Raw genomic sequence first — 20,290 nt, forward strand, 5'->3', positions numbered from 1 at the left:
AAAGGGGATGCGTGTGTGTGTGTATGTGTGTGTGTCGCACCAGCTCTTGACTCTCACATCGCCTACATGACTAACCAACTCCGCCCTGCTACGACGTCTAACAGCTTACCCATATCCTCAACCTCCTTCTTCATCAGTCATTTTATCATCTTGCAGTAGACTTGTCGTTAGCCTGGTATTCTATCAAGAACCACAGCTCTTTGGCTACTGCTACTTTGAAAAAGAAAGAAAGCGCCCTTTGAAGGGTGCGGGTCATGCGATCATCTTTGTGAAAGGTTGTTTGTCCTACTTTGGTGAAAAGCTTTCATTTGATAAACGTTATTGTCTAATGATGATGCAAGTCAGACAAGACTTCAACGCATGTCATAGCGATCTTTATGATTTTTCATGCAGCCAAGCATTTTCTTTTTCGGTACGCAGTTTTTATTGTTTTGGGTACGATATCAAATGGGAAATGTTTACAGAGCGTGTGAGCGTGCGTGACGACAATATATGTATATAATGGATGCACTAAAGGGTGGCAGTGTATGTGCGACAATGAACATTGGTGGATATGTGTGATTGAGTGACGATGCGTGTGTGTGTGTGTTGTGCTGGTGGTGGATGTGACAAATGATAAAGAAAGAAAACAAGAATCCTTAAGCAGTAGCTTGTTGAGGAGCTGCTCCTCCTGCTGCTGAGGAAGCTGCCGCAGCCGATACACGCTTGCTCTTATAATCCTTGATAGCTGATTTGATAGCATCTTCAGCCAGCACTAGAAAGAAAAAGAAAGAAACAAACATGAATGAGCCAATGACCTTGAATAGATGAATTGATGATCAAACTTACTGGAACAATGCAGCTTAACAGGGGGCAAGCACAATTCCTTGGCAATCTCAGTGTTCTTGATTTGACCTGCTTCCTCCAATGTCATACCACGGACACGCTCAGTCATGAAGCTTGACGATGCAATAGCAGAGCCACAGCCAAAAGTCTTGAACTTGACATCCACAATCTTGCCAGTAGCATCATCCACCTTGATTTGAAGTTTCATCACATCACCACAAGCAGGAGCACCAACCAAACCAGTACCGATATCTTGAGCACCCTTTGGGAACGAACCCACATTGCGAGGGTTTTCATAGTGATCAATCACCTACGCAAATGGCAAATGGGATGAGTCACCATGCTACTGTTGTTGTAAAAGAGGGTCTCTTACCTTTTGGTGGTAGGATCGTGTGTTGGAGAGAGGGCGTTGAATAGCACGGGTTGATCTCAACAAAGCGTTACGAAGCATCATTTTATGTGTGTGGTATGAAAGTGAAAAAGATTGAAACTGGGGAAAATGAAAGGGATTTAGCGGCTTTTATAGGGTTCAGTCTCATCTAGAGCGATTTGCCATCAGATACGTCCAGGTGATTGGCTTATCAGATGCTTATGGGGGCGTCATGTATTGGCTCCGAACATCCGCGAGTGACGCATTTGCTTGAATTATTCATCAACTTGTTAGGTTTCGGTTAAGCTATTGATCAGGTTTTGCTATATAAAACATCTCTCTCTCTCTCTTTATCTCGTCGTCATATCAACAGAAGTTTTATTAGATTGAAACACAACAACAATAGGATCATGGTCCCATTTCATCTCTCTCTCTCTTTTGTTCATTTTTTTCAATGGTTCCACAAAAACCTCAGTGACTCGGTTCTCGATGCGATGCTACAAACTTTCCGACCAATGGATGAATGGATGACCGTGTAAAATGAAAAATGCAATGCATGCACATGTCAAACGTAAAATAGGCAAATTCAATGGGATCATTCGTTCCTTGTCATTCTCTCTCCCCAGCTCATTCAGGATCACAACAAAGAATAAAAGGCGCGGAAGAACGGGGGAAGAGCCATTATCATTTTCCCTCTTAAAGGAATCCACGCTCGGGTAACATGAACCGAAATCCCCCGCAGCTTATCAAAAACAATGGTTTCTCGCAAGAAAGAGCCCTCTATATTTGTCGAAAACTTTTTTTTTACATCTTGTCTCTTCACATTCCACCACGACCAGCTCGCAACTTGGCAGCAGCTTCAGGATATTCTTGTGCGAACCTATGTGTAGGAGAGAAAAGGCATTGAGCATAAACGATCCATCTATCTATCTCAACCCCATCCGCCCCCCCTGTGACGTTCATATCCTTACCTGATTTGAGCCTTGGTAGCTTCAACATACGAAATAGCATGCTCGAGTTCAGGTTGTGTCCGTGCCAAACCAATAGCCATCTCATAGTAGCCAAGTGCTTCTTCAGCCTTGCCAAGTTCCAAGAGAATTTGAGCAAGCGAGGCAACAGCTGCATCACATGCAGGGTCGACTAAGTATCACAAGAAAATGCGTGTGTCAGATGATATCACAAGGATTCGTGGTTTCCATATATATATACTCACATTCCAATGCCTTTTTGCAAAGGTTGGTAGCTTCAGTAGCATCACCCATGGCTTGGTACATAAGCATGGCCTTGTTGATGTAGGGGAGTGGGTTCTTGGCATCCAATTCAATTGCTTTGCTGAATGCTTCAATGGCTTCAGAGATCTTTTGTTGATCAACCAAGAGTTCACCATAGTAGTTTTGGACATCGGCAGATTGGGGGAATTTCTTGAGTGTATTGTTGAAGGTCGACATGGCCGATGAGATGGATCCAAGCTTATATTGTACAACACCCAATTGAATGTGAGCAAAGACAAAGGAGTCATCAAGCTTCAAGCTTTCAGTATAATCCTTAGCAGCAGCGTCAAAGTTGCCACTGATGTAGTTCACTATATCCGACCCCCAATGTTAGTTTTGTACCATCAACGTCATTGCACCCCCTATTTTAGTGTTGTCGTTTTGTTGTAGTAATTACCTTGACCACTATATAGAAAACATGGCGATTAGTGTGTGACAGGCTATGATGTAGCCATTTTGCTTACCGGTGATAATAAACATCAGGATCGCTTGGGTTGATGGCAAGTGCATCGTCAAATTGCTTGAAGGCATTGGTAATATCACCTATATGTATATTAATGATATGCCATCCTTTCCCATCCCATGATGATACCACGTACTTTGTTCCATGTACAAGCTCGAGCGCTTAATGTAGCTTTGCACCAACTTGGAATCGAGCTCAATCGACTTGTCCAAAGCTTCCAAAGCACCCTTGTTGTCGCCCTTCAAAAAGTCAAACGTGCCACGAAGGTTGTAGGCATAGGCTTGATACTGAGATGAGCAGCCGAGCTCAATGGCCTTCTCGCAAGCTTCCAAGGCTTCAGTAAAGTTCTTTTCCTTGACAGCATTGTATGCCTTGACAAAGTAACCATCACCACTTGATTCATCCACGTTGGCAGGAAGCTCCAAGTTGACTATGGGAACAGGTTAGTTACTTTGGTCTCCATGCATAACGTTGTGCTAGAATCCACTTACCAGGGCGGAAAGACTCAAAGTAGGCATTCACAAAAGTGGAAGAAGGAAGACGAGGCTTCTTGGACTAATGACACGTGTTAGTTTCCAATCGATACAACATTCACCATCCTCCAACAAAAATACCTTCATGATTTCCTGAGCCTTATCTTGGGAGACGCGTTGTAACATACGTTCCATTGCCTTGGCAGCATTTTCATTTCGGAAGCCATCCAAGATACAAACGCAAGTGTAATCTAAAATGTGCGTATGAGCATCCTTGTCACACCCATCATCATCCCATATCTCATCATCGTACCATAGAGCGAGTTGACGAATTCACCCTTCTTTTCAAAAGCCAAAGCACGTCGATTGAGAGCCTTGACGTAGACAGGGTCGAGCTTAAGAGCAGCGTTGCAGTCTTCAATCACATTGTCATGCTTGCCAAGGTTAGCAAAGCAAGCGGCACGGTTGGCGAAGAAAATAGAGTCGGCCTTGAAGCGGATAGCTTGAGTATACAAACGAACGGCTTCTTCGTAATTCTTGCTAGTGAACAAGCTGTTTCCTTTGGCTTTGAGGGTCTGAGCAGCCTCGGCACGTTTCTTTATGCAAGAAAAAAAGAGTCAATGACCCGTGTTATTGATATCAACACATCCATACACCACCTACCTCTTGGCTCAATGCTTCAATGGCTTCATCCGACATTTCCTCATATTGCTCCTCGCTAACGGCAGCAGCAGCCTTTTCAGCAGTGGCAGGTTCCTTTTCCTTCTTGGTCTCGGTAGCAGCAGGGGAAGAAGCTGATAAGAAAAATAAACAACAAGGTGCCTGTCAGTTGAGAGATTCGAGCTTTTTTTATGCAATCCATGTCGCCCATGCGCAAGCATTACCAGAGCCCTCCTTTTTCATTTCGCGTTTATGCTGCTTGGGCTTCTTCTTGTCGCTGCCAGAAGAGGAGAGGTAGTAAGCACCAGCACCTGCAGCGGCAACACCAGCGGCAACAGCACAATAAAACTTCCAATCCTTGTCCTCCAAGAATCGCTTCATGCGCTCGGTAGCAGAGTTAGTCGTGTGTTCGGAAGGCATTGGTGGGATATTGAATCTCTCTCTCGCTCAAGAAGGTTGGTCCAAGTAAAAGGGTCGCGAAAGTGTAAGAAGAGAATGAGAGTTTCCAAGCACGGGCTGTGAAGGGGAGGGGGGTGGGTGTTCCCCGACCCGATTGAGTCCAAGCTATCGCAAATGGCTTGTCGTGACGTTTTTCCTTTGTGCGAAACATCTCGTGATAATCCACTGCTTGGTCACACACAATAATGCAAATCTATCTGGCATTATACAACACATACCATCCCTTACATCCATACCATATCTCGAGAAATCACATGATGAATAATGCATCTTGTCCCAAAGATCATCATTATGCATATACACTTTAAATGATAGACGCCCCCTTTGTTCATACTATATACATGTATTTGCAACACCAATACAACTTTACAATGCACCAATCTTTTTACTCAAAACATCCCTATATTGGATATGTATCCATCAGCATTGAAAGAAAACATCAGCATGTTGTTGTTGCTGTTGTACTTACTGAACAGTCCTAGCGATGATTTTATCATCAGGGAAGGCGAATTCTTCTAGATTCCCGGCATAAGGAGTAGGAACATCCGCACCAGCAACGCGGATCATAGGAGCATCAAGATAATCGAATGCATCAGCTATGTATGGATGATGATGATGAGTAGACTATAAATAAGGAGGATGATTCCACTTTCTTACATTCCATAATGCAACCCGCTATTTCAGATCCAACACCAAACGAGGCCCAAGCACCTTCCACCGTGATGATGTGATTGGTCTTTTTGACAGAGTTTGCAATGGTATCCATGTCCATTGGCTTGATGGTACGTAAATTGATCACTTCGCATGAAATCCCGCTTTCCTTTTCTAACTTTTCAGCTGCTTTCATGGACCAGCCTACAAAACGCGAGTTGGCCACAATGGTGATATCCTCTCCTTGACGCTCAATCTTGGCTTTTCCTATCGGGAGCACAAAGTCATCTTGCATGGCAGCGTCCGACATGGGATGTGAAGCGCCGTATTCGAGCTCATTTTCCAAAAAGACAACAGGATTGGGATCACGGATAGCAGCCTTGAGAAGTCCTTTTGCATCTTCAGAACTCCATGGCGAAAGCACCTTAAGTCCTGGAACAGCTCCATACCAAGCGCTGTAATCTTTTTTATCACACATGTTAGTTATACATAGTGTGTACATACGAGGATGATCATTTACTTGCCTTGACTGTGTTGAGCAGCAACACCTGCAGCAGCACCATTGGGACCACGAAAAACGATTGGACAATGCACAACACCACCCGACATGTAATGCGTTTTGGCCGCCGAGTTGATAATTTGGTCAATAGCCTTTTGACAGCAGCATCATGAGTCCATCATCAAGCTTTACATCCCAATCTTTGTAATACTATACATACCTGCATAGCAAAGTTGAATGTCATGAATTCACAAATGGGTTTTAGACCACTGAAAGCAGATCCCACAGCCAAGCCAGTAAATCCCATTTCTGTAATGGGTGTGTCAATGACGCGACGTGATCCGAATTTGTCCAAAAGACCACGTGTAACCTGCATAATAATTTCCATGTCAACCGATTCATGCAACAACAATGACTACATGCCAACAAGCTTTTACCTTGTATGCTCCATTGTATTGAGCTACTTCTTCACCCAAAAGATATACTTTATCGTCGCGCGCCATTTCTTCTTCCATTGCTTGGTTCAACGCATCGCGTACTGTCATCTGCAATTGAGCATTAGTCAATGGGCAACATTGTTGGAGTGTCGTGGTCAGCCATTTACTTCGTTGCTGTTGTCTGATGAGTTGAGCCGTTTCTGGCAACCAGCACCAGAAGCTAGAAGGAATCTGCTTGATGCCAAAGGTGCAATACGACGTGTAGCTGCCAACATCATTTGTACGAGCTATAAGGGAAATCAATAAACACACGAGAATAAAACGTCATTTACAACATCAGATGCAAGGGATATATGATGATGATGGTGATGCGTTAAAACCCCAGTAGATCAGCCCAATCATCCACCACCCCTTGTTTACCCACACCCACACGCTTCTTGTTCAATCCATTATCGGACATTTTTATCATCATCACGCATTCGCAAAGAGATAGGTCATGAAAAATTGTCACTTTACTCTGTTGTTCCCATGGTGATTTAGCTGGTGGTTTGAATAAAGCAAGGTGTGTATTTGAGGGATTTTGTTGATACTATCTTTATGGTACCAAACAAGCCTTTCAAGAGCCATTCATCGACAAGGCACTTTTTTGGGCTTGCATGTTGGCATAGCCATACCTACGCAACTACGATTGATTTCTTTTTGCTCATTGGATCTTCTTCCTACATGACAAAATCAATGCGAAGGAAGCATATTGGGTTCATTGTCGGCTGAATAGCTTTTTTTTGGACATATTGTTTTCGCCGTCGTCTCTTAATAGAGATGGATCATCGCCGGCCATGATGCCTTTTATTTCCACAAACGCCGTAATGTTTATCATGCAGGAGATCATCATTACGGTGGAAAGAGGCCATTCATTCTTGCTACATCATAGCGTCATTTGGCTTTTACGGTGTATGGCCTACCAATATACGAGGTTGTTTGTGGATGAAATTGAATGAGTGGGGTTTTTTTGTCAACGATGCATTTGTTGGATCACTGTGAGAACGCCAATTACATGTCTTCCCCAAAGGCGTGTTATGCACATTCGGCATCTCACATCGACACCACTATTTGGTCCTTGTATATCATAGAGAGAGGGATGTAAACCTAACATGCGCCGCCGACATGGTCTTTTGGCGTAACGGGCAGTGGTAGAGCATACAATCCAAAAAGATAAGATTACCGAAGAAGGAAAAAAAGTCTATTTAAATGTGTGAGAGAATGTTGGTATTCATCCTTACACACAACAACAACAACAACAACAACACCGTTCTACTCTACTTCAATGAAATTCGCTGTGCTCGTCCTTGCCATTGCCACCGTCCTTGCCACAGCGAAGGCCAGCTCCCAGAATCAACGCCGAGCACACGATTGCAATTACGCAACAAGCCAAGAGTGCGCTAATGATGCAGGCTGTTTCTGGGACTCTGGTAAGTTATATGCAGTGATATCTCTTCCACTGTGTCTGACCTTATTGCAAATAGACTTCGGTTGTGACGAGATCTATTAATATCAGAAAACCACACACCGGATATCATTCTTGCATCATCCTTTCTTATTTATGAATATATCTGTGAGCCTTTGGATATGATAATAAAGATTTTGGTTTGATGGGATAAAGTGAACTTTGTTATTAGAGAAGGGGGTACATGATGCGTTCAAGTAGTAGAATGGGTTGAACAGAATGCGTGGGGTGTATGTAGTAAAGAGTAATAGATGCTACAAGGTAATGAGATACCAGGTTGTCACAGTCGTATCACACTGCCCCTTCACAATCAATGCTGAAGACCGTGATTTAGGTTTCCAAGTAACCAGCAACAACAAAGATCCAGGTGTTTATATGAAAAAGACAAGTTCAGTATACAAAGACAAAGGAAAAGGCGTTTATTGTAGTGATGAATGATGCTACATTGAGCAGATTTTGGGTCGCCAAATAGCTCAAATCAGTGCACAAACATGCTCTTCTCCCGATTTATGTTGGTGGTTACTCTTTGAGGGTTGAAAATAGTTGGCTTCATGGAATGGGGGACGCCTTGTCATCTACAAAAAGTTTTCTTTCTAGTTCAAGCGTGATGATGTATATGGTGGTGTGGATGAAAGCACAAGCACACAATTCCCTGCTAATAGGATTCTCAACATTGATCATTGGTGAGGTGTAGGGCTTAACAGGAATTTGTTGTATTGAGTATGTAGTATTGAAGAATAATGATGCTATCCTTGATCTGTTAATTTGTGGCGATTACGACTATGGGATTATCCGAGGTGGTTTAATACAGTATTCAAGCCCATGCACTTTATACCTGAGACATGTAAACGATACTCCCAAATGATGGTACATGTAATGTCCAAGGTATCCATGGCGACCGTTGCCATAGCATTACTTTAATGCAATACAGATCCGCTAGTCGTTTGACTTTGTGGAACCGAAACTAGCAAGCGGGTTACTGAATCAGAGCTCAGCCTAAAGGCTTAAATGGTAATTGCGGGCTACTACCACACACGCCTTACTGCTCGGGTTTTCTACCTTTTTTCTTACGTCTCTTCTTGCATCGCTTCATTGCTCTTTCTCCATTTCTGCATTTGTCCTATTCATCTATACTTCAGAGTCACATTCAGAGCATGGAATCTTCAAGCATGGTATGGTGGTTTCACCCTGGTACGTGTAACAGTGATAACAACGCTAAGTGTGTGTGTGTGTGGGGGGGAGGTGATAGGTAGTGGTTGACATGATGTCTCTTTTTCTACTATAGAGGTTCAAGGTGTCCATCTACTCTTTGAGTCTTTTGTATTAGACAATGGAGGAAAGCTATTTCTAGCATACATCTTTATCGTTGCCATGTGCTGGACAGAGCGTGGCATTTCATATTACCTTGATTACCGGACACGCCGGCGAGGATGGAAGGATATCTTACTACGAACAGGACTCTACGGTGTTGCAACGACATTACGGCTATGGTACATGTTGATCACCATGTATTTCAATATAGGTCTTTTCATTGTTGTGGTAAGTTGTAATCAAAAGATCGTTATGATGCTGAGTATGTATCACACTCATCCGCATAATCAATAGGTGGTGTCGTTGACAAGCGGGCAACTAGGCGTCGAATACTTAAAAACATACAATGCACCCCCATCAAAGTGAGTTGCTGTTTACTGTTGTAAAAAGGGAAAAGGACTCAAAGTTTATTATACAAGGTTATATGACGAGCGTGGATATGCCCAGCCAACAAGCAAACAACAAAGATACTCTCACGAGGAAGAACAACAACAGCTCTTTGCGGTGACTGATGATGCATTTGAGCTCTCCAGGAATAGCTACGATCAGCGAATGGCACGTGAGATGAAATAAAATAGCACCGCTTTCTTGTTCTTTGTCCTTTTATCATGTTCACAGCGTCTCGTCTTCTACAACTACCACGTGTTATGACTCGATTCAACTCTACTACGACTGCTACTACCATTAACCGACCTGTTGCAGCTGTCATTGTGAAACGTGGTCCCTGTGATGCTGTTGCCAATGACGCCAATGACACCTTGCATTCACTCCATCGCAAACCGAACAGCTCAGTATACCTCTTAGTCAAAAAGCCACGCAAGGACCATGCATGGGGCTTTCCTCAAGGTGGTATCGACCCAGGTGAATCGATAGCAGAAGCAGCACTTCGAGAATTACGCGAGGAATGTGGCAATGATATCAAGGTACGCCTCATCGACACCGTATCACCCAGCTGTGTATATCAATATCGGTTCCCAGATGAATTCATCAAGAAGAGCAAACGACCTTTTACAGGTGCAAAGGTATTAAAAAAGCAGCATTGGTTCTTTTTAAATGCGTAGTGACTTTTTGATTTCTAGGTGGAATTCATGCAAGCTGAGTGGGTAGAAGGCCAATGTTCACCAGATAATCACGAGATTGTGGACTTTGCTTGGGTGACACTTGAAGAGTTAGAAGGGTATATAGAGGACAAAGGTTACAAAAACGCTATTTTCAGTGCTTTGAAAACATAAACCCTTTACTATTCATTGGCCAACATGGTGCCCACAAGTGATATCTATGCCTTACAAAGACTGGGGAGGGTGATGAAGGGATGGAATTGGGCTTGTAATCGATAAAACATGTACAAGATGGCAGGAAGAATGAATGGTTGAAATCTCAAAAGTGAGCAATGGTAGAAATACCACTTTTATGCAAGATGTAAGTTTAACAAGCGTGGATGATGGATGCATTTGGAGTGGGAAGGAATAAAAAGTCAAGAACACATGACATGAGGAAAAAAAAGTAAAAGGGATGAATGATACTAGTAGTAGTAGTAATTAACCAAGGCTCCATTGAGTGGCCAGCCAATCGTACTTTGCAAGAGCTTCGGGCTTGGTGCAATCAGGTGCACGGGACTTTTGTGCATTCTAAAGAGATAGATAGGATGAGCATCCTGTGTGTGGAGGATGTGCCTTTATACTTACTCTTGGTAAAGAAATGGTGGAGTTATCGGATCGTGAATGAAACGCTGCTAGTTTGCCATAGCCTTGAGGACTGATGATTCTGAAATCCGCATAGCTGAGAAGCCAGTTCTCAATCACAGCACTGTTGACGCCAGGTGTCATTCTCGCCCGAGTCACCTCCACAGGATTCTCGACATGGATGTATTTCTCTATTTGCTCTGGCTCAATGTGTTCTACTGGAAGGCCTGTCACCACCGTGGATGTTTCATCATAATACTCTCCAAGGAATTGCTTGGCCAATGTCGTGTTGGAGTTTAAGGATTTGAATTCGTCACGTAATCGAAGCGAGTCGGTGATCATAAAGTACACGACGCGTTTATGGTGAGGTTTACGTTGCACACTAGCGACTTGGTTGGCACACGTCAAGTAATAATCCCACATTTCGAGCGAATTCTGATCCAGCTGTGGGTTGGCTAAAGCATTGTCATCCGTACGCACCTAAAATGCATATATACATGAGCATGATGATGTTGTGGGAAATTATCCATAGACAAACAAAAAACAAACCTGCATGCCAATACTCAAAACACTCTCCATTTGAAAGAGATCTCGATAAGCATTGATGAAACGGCGCGAGCCAATGGTTGGTCGGAAGAGATAATCCGTAAGACATCCAAAGGTGTTTTCTTTGTCCAGGCCCATTTTGGCTAACGTCTCTGGATAAATGGATGACTCCTTAAAGGTTCGAATGATGTAGGCACGATTGGATCTTGCTTCAACAAACTAGAAAATATAAGATCAACCACCCATTCTCTCTCTTTCTCTTTCTTCTCGGGTGATGATGGATATACTTACTGTGCCATTCCATAAATCTTGAAAATCTTGCGTAGGACCATCAGGAAACATGGTATTACCAAGGACATCATACTTCTGATTCAGGGTGTCGACTTGTTGATAGGTGATGCCTTGGTCTGGATGGTTGAATAAAGAAGGTACAATGGAGGGATCGTAGGTCCAATCGATGTTGGGTTTTTCAAAGAGGATCTCGAGCGGGATGGGATTCTCGTCAGCCCAATGAGCAAGATAAGCACGATCGGTAAGGAGAGCGTAGAAAAAGGTCGATATCATGCCTGGGATTTGAGAATCATGTGAGTGTGTATTATGCAAACAATCTATATCTTTTTTGTCATACATACCACTCATCCGATCTGCTAATCCACCACATCCACGGTTGCCAACGGTAGCCACTTCACGACAAAGATAAGAGATAAACCGAGGTGGTTCTGCAAGCTCATCAAGCTGACCCTGTTGCATCATCTCGAGCTCTTTTAGACGTCGTTGATGTAGCTCACGATATTGCTGCTGCCAATTTCCACACTCGCCGTTTGTATTGTAAGGTGCAGTATCCACAAAGCCGGCGGTGCGATCGTAGGTGTTGCGGCAATAGTTCTCGACATCACTGGGTGCTGCAAGTCGAATAGCTTGTAAAAGTGTGGGATCAGGATGAGGTGGGGTGTAGGATCCATCCTCGCTTTTTGCAATGAAGAGCTCGGTCGGTAGTTGACATTCAGCATCAGCAGTAGAAGCGTCATCAGCCGCTGTAGATGGAGGAGCCATGGACAGGTCATTGGTGGTGTTGCTGTCATCGGTTGTCATGTTCCACCTGGAGGCTGTATTTCATAACCCAAGCATGAGATGGATGGGATACACTTCAGGCACACACGTTGTCAAGGACGTTGTTTTACCTGGATACACAAGCGAACCTATGGCCATGACTATAACAGCAAGCAAGCTGACGATTGTTAATGCTTTGGCAAGCTTGTACTTGAAGAGTAAACCATCGGTGGCAGTGCCCAAACGCTTATAGCCTGGACCGGATACCATGATAGTTTAAGAAATGAATGAATGAAAGAGTGATAAAGAAAAAGAAGGGAGAATAAAAAAAAGGTTAACCTCTTGATCGACGAGTCGTTTTCTTTTCTTTATTGACTGCCTAATTAGGAGCCTTCATGTAACACCCCGCCATGTTGCCAAGTTACACATGTTCGCATTCATCAAAGCAGCACTACAGTGGCGGCGACTTAATGCAAACGGGTCATTTCTGCTCCGTTTTACTGCTTCTCCATCATCAACACGATAGGTCATTGATAAGCATCAACATCAACTTTTATTCACATAGCATTGGAGATGAAGGTTTCATAGTGGGGGCATATGGGCTAGTATGATAGTCGCTGCAGGGATAATGATCAGGTCCTCACACACACACACACACACATAGTCATCATGCATCCAAATCTGGGCAGTGTCGTAAAACGGAAGCATCAGCCACTTTTTTCGAGCACTTCTCTTTTTCCCTCTCTTCCCCAAAACTATTCCTCGGTCGTATGGCAAATCAGCTGCAGTGTGAATCCGACCATTCGTCTTGTACCAACAACAACAACAACTATGACACTCATGACGATGCGGCAGTGGAAATGGCGAGTCCTGCTTGTTACCGCGGCATAATACCCAACGCCAATGGGTATGCTGACGATGGCTTTGACCGCTTCTTGAAGGAGAAAGAAGATATAGCACCATCCAACACGTTACAAGCTGAACATGAACATGATACGCCGTCGTTTGCTGCATCTGGGTCAATGACATATTCTGCAAGCTCAGAACAAGATTCTTGTGGCACACTATCGCGAGACGGAATGGATGCCGTTGATATGGACGACGACGACGACGATGGTTTCGGTGACTTTGAAACGTTTACATCACCTTCATCTTCTACTATTGAACAAAATGATGTAGGTATTATCATTGCTTGGATGACTTTTGTTCTTATGATGACTTTTTCAGGTAGTATTCAGTACAATGGATGAAGCACTCGATCAATGGAAGACGCTGCTAGCAAAAGTATTCCCTGGGTCTCCTTCACCTAAAGTGGATGAAGATTGGGTTGGAAATGATATGACCAGTATTCGTCGCTATGTATTGGAGGAGGCACATGAGTAAGTAAAAGGATCGTGTGTGGCAATGGAAGGCTTGGCAATGGAATGCTGATCAAGGTGGCGAAAAAAAAAGGTCTATTCACAGTCGAATAACATGGACAGCTGTTACACATGCCATGGATGATGATACAGGTGTACCCAAAGTGAGATGGAACCATTCCAAGATTGAGGATATGTATCTATCGGCTTTGAATTGTAAAAGACAAAAGGTAACAACACACCGATCGGGTATTTGGATGGCAATTCGGCAAGGTGGTTGCTAAAGAGACTCCCTATTTTTGTTACATAGGATCCCGTGCCGTTAGTCCCCTCTACACTTTCCATTACTGGTGAACCCGATCGGGATGATATTCCATCAACACCCCCTCCAATGACAGCTCCATCCACTTTTCCTGATACCCAGCAGGTACGTAAGAGTAAAACATTTCAATGCCATTCATTCATTGGACATCCATCTCTTCATAGTCAAAGCAGCCTACGACTCCTTCTTCCTCTCGACGAAGCAGCTTTGGTTTCTCATTTGCCAGATTTTTACCTCGATTATCCACCAGTTCTCTTCCACGTTCAGATTCATCAGCGCCCACATCCGCCTCTTCTCCAACAACAAACAAACGATTTTCTTTGTCAAGTCATCCAGCACGTATCAGCAATGATATTATTGGACGCACGTCACCAACACCATCCTCTCCTCCACCTCCTCCTGAAATTGCAAGCAATAGCAATCCATTATCCAAACCAACAATGATGCATAATATACATCATTCATCCGCCACAATGAAACGACACAGCATGCCAATTACTACAACTAGAACAACTACAATGAAGATCAATACATCACTCGCCAATCAAAATCTTCTCGATCTCGATGATGATGATGGTGTCACCATCTCAAGTCCACCTGCTGCACGCTCTTTATTCTCGTTTACACCCCTTACACCTACCGCAGTGTATCATTCAATACCACCAGCAACCACTCAATCTTCAATACCTGAAAACAAACAACAACAAAATCTGGAGGAGGATGATTTTGGGGACTTTGAACAAGCTACCATGGAGAACGACAACAAGGCTGGCTCGGCAACGACGGCAACAACGCATGTACAACAATCAGATACCACCAAGGAGGATGACGATTTCGGCGACTTTATGCAATCTCACGATACCAAGAATGATGACGATGACTGGGGAGAATGGAGTAGTGCATAATTCTGTATCCAAATTAAAAACGACTATTACAAAATGTGATACGAAGAATGGGAGACGCATGGTGTGTGTGTGTGTGTGTGTGTGTGTGTGTGTTGCAACAACAGCAGCAGCCAGCCGATCGATCCTTTTTAAAAGGAAGCACAAGTTTATCCGTTTTACTTGACCCGATTAGAGTTTAACACCTCCCCTTTTTTATCCACCATGGGAATGTTTGTAAAAGGCGGCATAGACTACGTTAATGTCATTCACAGCGTGTGTGTTGCGCATGTCTTGTTTGGGTGATAGTGGTGGTGGTGGTGGTGGTGGGTTCATGTTGTGGCACGTGCACACAACACGTCATGGGGCCTGATTTCCTTTGCACACACAATCTTGCGAGAGGGGGGGAGGAGACAAGGACGTTATCCATAAAAGGCTCCAAGCCGCTTTGTGCTTCAATGATGAATGAGACAACCACGCCGTACGTGACATTATCATCATAGGAAGAAGAAGCATGATGTCGAACGATGATGATGTTACATACATGCACGCATGACATCCACCAATGAAAAAAAGTCTCCTTAATGTTTATCATGCTGCTACCACCATTGACGTAGAAATGGGATACATCCGTCACGATCGTGGATGATTGATCTTTTTCCTTTTCGTTTTATCTTTTTGATTTCCAATAAAAGCTTAAATTGATAGATGGCTGATCATTATGATTCAATGCATCCTTTACCCCACCTTTGTACTTTTAGGTTGCATTACATAGCAGGTGTACGTGTTCGCGTCTGACCGACGTTTACGCAGCAACAGTAGTGGTAGCAACGTGTTGTTCGTTGGCATGGGAACGAGCCTGGTGATCTAGAAGCACGACAAACAGACAACCCTTTGTGTATGCTTAATATAGAATATGCTCCATTTGTGTGCTAGAGGAGAGGAGGGATGACAGGCCCTATAGAAATGGAATGATGTGGGTTGCCAGAGTAATAGGATGTCCGTGCCATGATTCGTGTAACATTCAAACAAGGCGGCTGGGCCCGTGTGTTTGGGGGACTTCCTACAACAGCAGCAGCAGCAACAGCAGCAGCAGGGTCACCCACCACTTGCACCACCGGGTGCCGATCCATGCGATGGTCATGCATTGTGTCTCCATTCTGCTTTTAGAAAAATCGCATAAATGCATTAGCTTGTAGAAACTTTACCACTTACCACGGGTCCGTTTTGTAGCTATTTGAGGTTAAGCTTCTTTCAAAGCGAGGACGCCGCCGCTTGTATATAACATGCTTGCATCAAGATGTATGTTCTGATTTCATTCCTTTCACTTGAACTTTTTATCATCATGCACTATAATCTCTTTGAAGATCTTTGGACTGAGCTTCCCTTTTGGATTGGTGGCAGCAATTATGACACATTGGCTCATTTAGCTGATGTTTCCTCCACCACCACCGATCATTTACAACAAGCACAATTACAACAGCAACAGGATTTCTTTGGGCTTTATCAAGATCCATGCATAGCAGGCATTCAATGTACTATGAATGGTATGTACACATGCGATACATATTGCTCATTTGATTGTATCATAACGAATGTATAAAGTAGAACCTAATAACTTGGCAACGGATCCATTCGCTTTGAATTATTGCAATTTGTCAACGTTACCATCAACAGCAACGACGTCTGCTGCCTATAATAGCGCTAATGATAATACGTTCATGATGGCAGCAAGCTCAAGTACGCCGCTCCATTTGTTGAACCAACAACCACCACCATTGCAACAACAACCACGTAGGCGAGTCAAGTCGATGCCATCTTCACAAGATGATTGTATTCCACGACAACAACAACTTCGATTCAAGGATGATCAATACAGTCCTAAATGGGTGCGTTACTCTGGTCAGCTCAAAGAAGGCTATTGTGACACATGTCCCGAGGGACGATGGCTTCAGCTGAAAAATAGTGCCTACTGGTATCACAAGCAGTTTTATCATGGGATCTCTTCGGTCACGGGTCGTCCTTTTGCTGAACCGCTCGAACAACGTGTCGGTCCAGACGGCGTCTTGCAGGGTTTGTGTCACCAATGTATATGCTTTGTACCCATATGCAATGGAAGGAAGCGACGAAACAGCCTTCTTTGGTACAAACATGCTCACAAGGTACGCGTTGTTATACAACCCAAGCCCATCTATCTAACGCTTTCATCGAATGTAGTGTCACGCTTATACCAAGCCTGAAAAGTTCCCATCTCCTCCTTTTTAAATCTTCCATCATCTGCCTGTTGTTAACTGATATCATACATACATAGCCGCATTTATTCTTTGTATATGTAGTATAGTCTTTTCGTGTTCATTCTTATATGCCTATTCCATCCTCACCTACCTAGCATCCCTTTTATGAAAAATCTTCCAACATCATGCATACATATCAAATCCCATGTCCTTTGTCTGCAGTTTCAATACATTCTCCCCCAATCGCTTGCCTCTATGATGTGGATGACTTGATTGAAAAGTGATATATAAATATTATTATGTAGATTTGCGGTATATTCTATTTAGCTGCTGGCTCGCTTGCGATAGAGATTCTTTCTTGAACGCTGCAATCGAGGTCGAGCTTCGTCCCATGGACCATGGATTTCACTGTAAGAGGATCGTAAGCATCTCCTCCATCATCATCTCATCCCACTTGATAGACTTACTTTTTGTACTTTTGAATGAAAATCAACCACCAAGGACATATGAAGGTAATAAAACAAAAACTGAGGATGTATAAGAAAACGACGGCTTTGGAGATGCGAATGAACATGGCGACAGAGGTAAGAAGCATGAGAATGGTCAGCATGATTTGAACTTTGGGATTCATGTCCTAATAAAGGGGAGAATGAGTCACATGCCCTCAGGTACATTGACAATGGTACAAACCTGCAGGTACCGCCTGAAAATGGGAAATAATGCAAACCATTCCACTGCAAATGAAAGTAGGCTAAAGACGTCAAGGTTGGTGTCAAATCGTGATGCCAAAAGGACCGAAGCAAATATGGCTGCATTCGTTGATAATGAACCTGGGATCCTACACGCACCATTCTTGTTAATCCTCCACTATGAGCCATCCTCTGTAACACACACACACTTACTTTACACGCGCTCGACTTTGTGATCCATAATCATGAAACAAGACATTGGCCAAGAAGCAGCACACTGTCAATGCCCAAATCGTATCATCGCTTGTTTGACTGGTTAATGTCTTGAGGATGGGAGAGAGACCGAGCAACGTTGCAAAAAAGAAAACAGCACTCTTGGCGACGCGTTTACCTATTCAAAGGAGGTCAATGCTTTCCTTCCACATCATGGGGGGGGATCCATTACTTACGTTCAAACCCTCGATGAGGAGCCGTTTGTTGGATCATCACCAAGTCCCAAATCACATAACCAATCCCTGTCATGAAAGATCCGGTCCATATCAAGTGGTTGGCCACCAAAGCACCCATTTGCAAGTAGATGAAAACAGCAATAAAGATCACCACGCTGCTGATATGTTGCGTTATGACACCTGACTCATAGACCATCTTCCAATAATCATAGGTACGAACGTTGACTACATAGTATATAGATTCAGGAAAGCGTAGGGGAGCCATGGCATATACATACATACCATTCTTTTGCAGCTCATCAAGGAAGGTGCTATCCACATAGTTGTCAGGGTAGTTTTGCTTCACCCACAGAAGCTTTCGCCATGGCGGATTCGTAGGGTTGTACTGGTAACCAGGGCTCGGGAATTGATGAGCCACTCGTGCATCCATTGACCCATCGGACACAGGGAGAGAGAGACGCCTGGTAGGGAGGAGGTGCAAGAGAGAAGGAACGCGGATATCAAATTCACTGCAGCAGTCGGCGATAACCTGAATTTACCAAATACGACATGGCGTTGAATCACGTGATATGATGAGCGTCCAGGTTTTTGTTTCACTCGTGGATCATGGTAAATAGAACAATGAAAGCAAAGTTTGGAGAAAGAAAAGTGGCATTTATTCAATCAAGATTGAGAGGTGCTCACGTATATAAGGAGATCGGGTTCATTGGCGCACAACGTATGAGTCAAAAGCCGGTTCTTTATCCCATGTTACATATGACAGTTGTAAAAAAGAAGCACTTTATTGTATTGAGAATCGAGTCTAGGTGAGTATGATCCATGCTAATCATGTTGTAGCCTATTCCTTCAATCCGCCAGAATCTATCTATTGTCGGTATTTCAATAAATATACAAAAGTAGTATACAAAGAAAAGGGGATAGAAATAACAGTAATGGGGAATAGCAAGTAAAGAAAGCCAATAAAGGAAGGGCCAGCAAGAGGATGGGAAGGAGGGCAGCCAAAGGATTGGATTGGTCAGAGTGAAAATGTTGTTAGTATTCATATTAAACTTAATCCTTCATCATCAACTTACCTCGTATTGCATCAACTACGCTAACTCAGTGATGACTGATGGTGGCGATCTTGCAAATGTGCCATTGTGACTACGGACAAGCATGAGGGCGGTTTACTTGATATAACGCACCATACCAGCCGACAAGGACACAGACCACCAAAGAGAGCCAACAAGGCCTTGAGAGAGAGCAGAGAGAGAGCTTCAGAGAGAGCAGAGAGCTTGAGAGAGAGCAGAGAGAGAGCTTCAGAGAGAGCAGAGAGAGAGAGCTTGAGAGAGAGAGCAGACTTGAGAGAGAGAGAGAGAGAGAGAGAGAGAGAGAGAGAAAAAAGAAAAGAAAAGAGATAGTAAAAGAACGCAAGATTTGGGGTGATCAACTTTTATTTCTCAATGTCACTATTGTGTGAGTCAACGTTTATTCCACCAGTAAGGAGACTCCTGACAAAACAGTGGTGGAAAATGGCGTGCTCATGAGACAACATTCCTTGTCGCCGATGCATGATCGCATTGGTTCGTTCGGCAGGAGATAAGGATGGCATGTGTGTAATTGTTGGTGCATGAATCTCATCGACGTGCAGGAATTGACAATGCGGTCCACATAGCCACGTGTAACAAACAATAAAGAAAGCCGTTGGTCTCTCATAGACTTTCAATCAAAAGAGAACTCTTGGTACAATAACGCAAACGCAAGAGCGTCACATCGAATGCAAAAAATGAAGACGATTGAGATAGTGTGTGATGCACTAAAAGCAGAAAGGACCAAAAAAGAAGCTGCGTCAAAATCTGCATCTTGTCTCAGATAGCCACGTGTTGAAGAAAAAACGGCATTGTTTATTCGTGAATGTATTGGTTCCCACAAAGAGATAATGGTCGTGTACATAGGGGTCTTTGCATGATTGCTTTACTTTCCAAGCACCAAGGGATAAGGCGGTCGTATTATATTGACACACGAACGCTTGGATCAGTGAGCAGGAGAAAAAGAGCACTTTGAGGACATTGCATGACGTACCAGAAGCAGAAAGGGGAAAGCGAACGTGGCAAAACCAACATCACGGCTCACATGGCCACGTACAAAAAGAACCTGATTCGTCATTGGTTCTGGAG

The 20,290-nt window shown here is 43.6% G+C and overlaps 8 protein-coding genes across 8 annotated transcripts; 3 read left to right on the top strand and 5 right to left on the bottom strand.

Moving 5' to 3' along the window:
- Positions 1 to 638: 638 nt before the first annotated feature.
- Positions 639 to 1,279, bottom strand: O0I10_001005 (iron sulfur cluster assembly protein 1, mitochondrial; the record flags this gene model as incomplete). The annotated part of the gene is made up of 3 exons (XM_058481104.1): positions 639 to 754; positions 829 to 1,135; positions 1,199 to 1,279. The coding sequence occupies 3 exons, from the start codon at positions 1,277 to 1,279 to the stop codon at positions 639 to 641; spliced, it is 504 nt and encodes a 167-aa protein (XP_058347742.1).
- A 735-nt stretch (positions 1,280 to 2,014) lies between these two features.
- On the bottom strand, positions 2,015 to 4,482 carry O0I10_001006 (uncharacterized protein; the record flags this gene model as incomplete). The annotated part of the gene is made up of 11 exons (XM_058481105.1): positions 2,015 to 2,075; positions 2,167 to 2,335; positions 2,409 to 2,777; positions 2,864 to 2,871; positions 2,931 to 3,009; positions 3,066 to 3,359; positions 3,421 to 3,484; positions 3,544 to 3,653; positions 3,716 to 3,998; positions 4,066 to 4,196; positions 4,287 to 4,482. 11 exons carry the CDS (start codon positions 4,480 to 4,482, stop codon positions 2,015 to 2,017), a joined length of 1,764 nt encoding a protein of 587 aa, XP_058347743.1.
- Positions 4,483 to 4,887: 405 nt separating this feature from the next.
- Positions 4,888 to 6,386, bottom strand: O0I10_001007 (uncharacterized protein; the record flags this gene model as incomplete). Its single annotated transcript, XM_058481106.1, has 7 exons — positions 4,888 to 4,921; positions 4,991 to 5,117; positions 5,179 to 5,634; positions 5,697 to 5,823; positions 5,892 to 6,041; positions 6,109 to 6,216; positions 6,276 to 6,386. 7 exons carry the CDS (start codon positions 6,384 to 6,386, stop codon positions 4,888 to 4,890), a joined length of 1,113 nt encoding a protein of 370 aa, XP_058347744.1.
- A 2,380-nt stretch (positions 6,387 to 8,766) lies between these two features.
- Positions 8,767 to 10,155, top strand: O0I10_001008 (uncharacterized protein; the record flags this gene model as incomplete). The annotated part of the gene is made up of 6 exons (XM_058481107.1): positions 8,767 to 8,803; positions 8,898 to 9,151; positions 9,218 to 9,285; positions 9,343 to 9,482; positions 9,542 to 9,945; positions 10,003 to 10,155. The coding sequence occupies 6 exons, from the start codon at positions 8,767 to 8,769 to the stop codon at positions 10,153 to 10,155; spliced, it is 1,056 nt and encodes a 351-aa protein (XP_058347745.1).
- A 306-nt stretch (positions 10,156 to 10,461) lies between these two features.
- Positions 10,462 to 12,471, bottom strand: O0I10_001009 (uncharacterized protein; the record flags this gene model as incomplete). Its single annotated transcript, XM_058481108.1, has 6 exons — positions 10,462 to 10,551; positions 10,609 to 11,085; positions 11,155 to 11,370; positions 11,443 to 11,717; positions 11,784 to 12,257; positions 12,333 to 12,471. The coding sequence occupies 6 exons, from the start codon at positions 12,469 to 12,471 to the stop codon at positions 10,462 to 10,464; spliced, it is 1,671 nt and encodes a 556-aa protein (XP_058347746.1).
- Positions 12,472 to 12,971: 500 nt separating this feature from the next.
- Positions 12,972 to 14,786, top strand: O0I10_001010 (uncharacterized protein; the record flags this gene model as incomplete). Its single annotated transcript, XM_058481109.1, has 5 exons — positions 12,972 to 13,376; positions 13,429 to 13,580; positions 13,654 to 13,789; positions 13,870 to 13,986; positions 14,046 to 14,786. The coding sequence occupies 5 exons, from the start codon at positions 12,972 to 12,974 to the stop codon at positions 14,784 to 14,786; spliced, it is 1,551 nt and encodes a 516-aa protein (XP_058347747.1).
- A 1,321-nt stretch (positions 14,787 to 16,107) lies between these two features.
- O0I10_001011 (uncharacterized protein) lies at positions 16,108 to 17,027 on the top strand (the record flags this gene model as incomplete). Its single annotated transcript, XM_058481110.1, has 3 exons — positions 16,108 to 16,309; positions 16,371 to 16,924; positions 16,980 to 17,027. 3 exons carry the CDS (start codon positions 16,108 to 16,110, stop codon positions 17,025 to 17,027), a joined length of 804 nt encoding a protein of 267 aa, XP_058347748.1.
- Positions 17,028 to 17,319: 292 nt separating this feature from the next.
- On the bottom strand, positions 17,320 to 18,564 carry O0I10_001012 (uncharacterized protein; the record flags this gene model as incomplete). Its single annotated transcript, XM_058481111.1, has 6 exons — positions 17,320 to 17,404; positions 17,464 to 17,630; positions 17,687 to 17,834; positions 17,899 to 18,076; positions 18,135 to 18,359; positions 18,417 to 18,564. The coding sequence occupies 6 exons, from the start codon at positions 18,562 to 18,564 to the stop codon at positions 17,320 to 17,322; spliced, it is 951 nt and encodes a 316-aa protein (XP_058347749.1).
- Between the last annotated feature and the right edge of the window lie 1,726 nt (positions 18,565 to 20,290).

The sequence above is a fragment of the Lichtheimia ornata genome (genome assembly GCF_029851405.1).
Source record: "Lichtheimia ornata isolate CBS 291.66 chromosome Unknown scaffold00003, whole genome shotgun sequence".
Taxonomy (NCBI): domain Eukaryota; kingdom Fungi; phylum Mucoromycota; class Mucoromycetes; order Mucorales; family Lichtheimiaceae; genus Lichtheimia; species Lichtheimia ornata.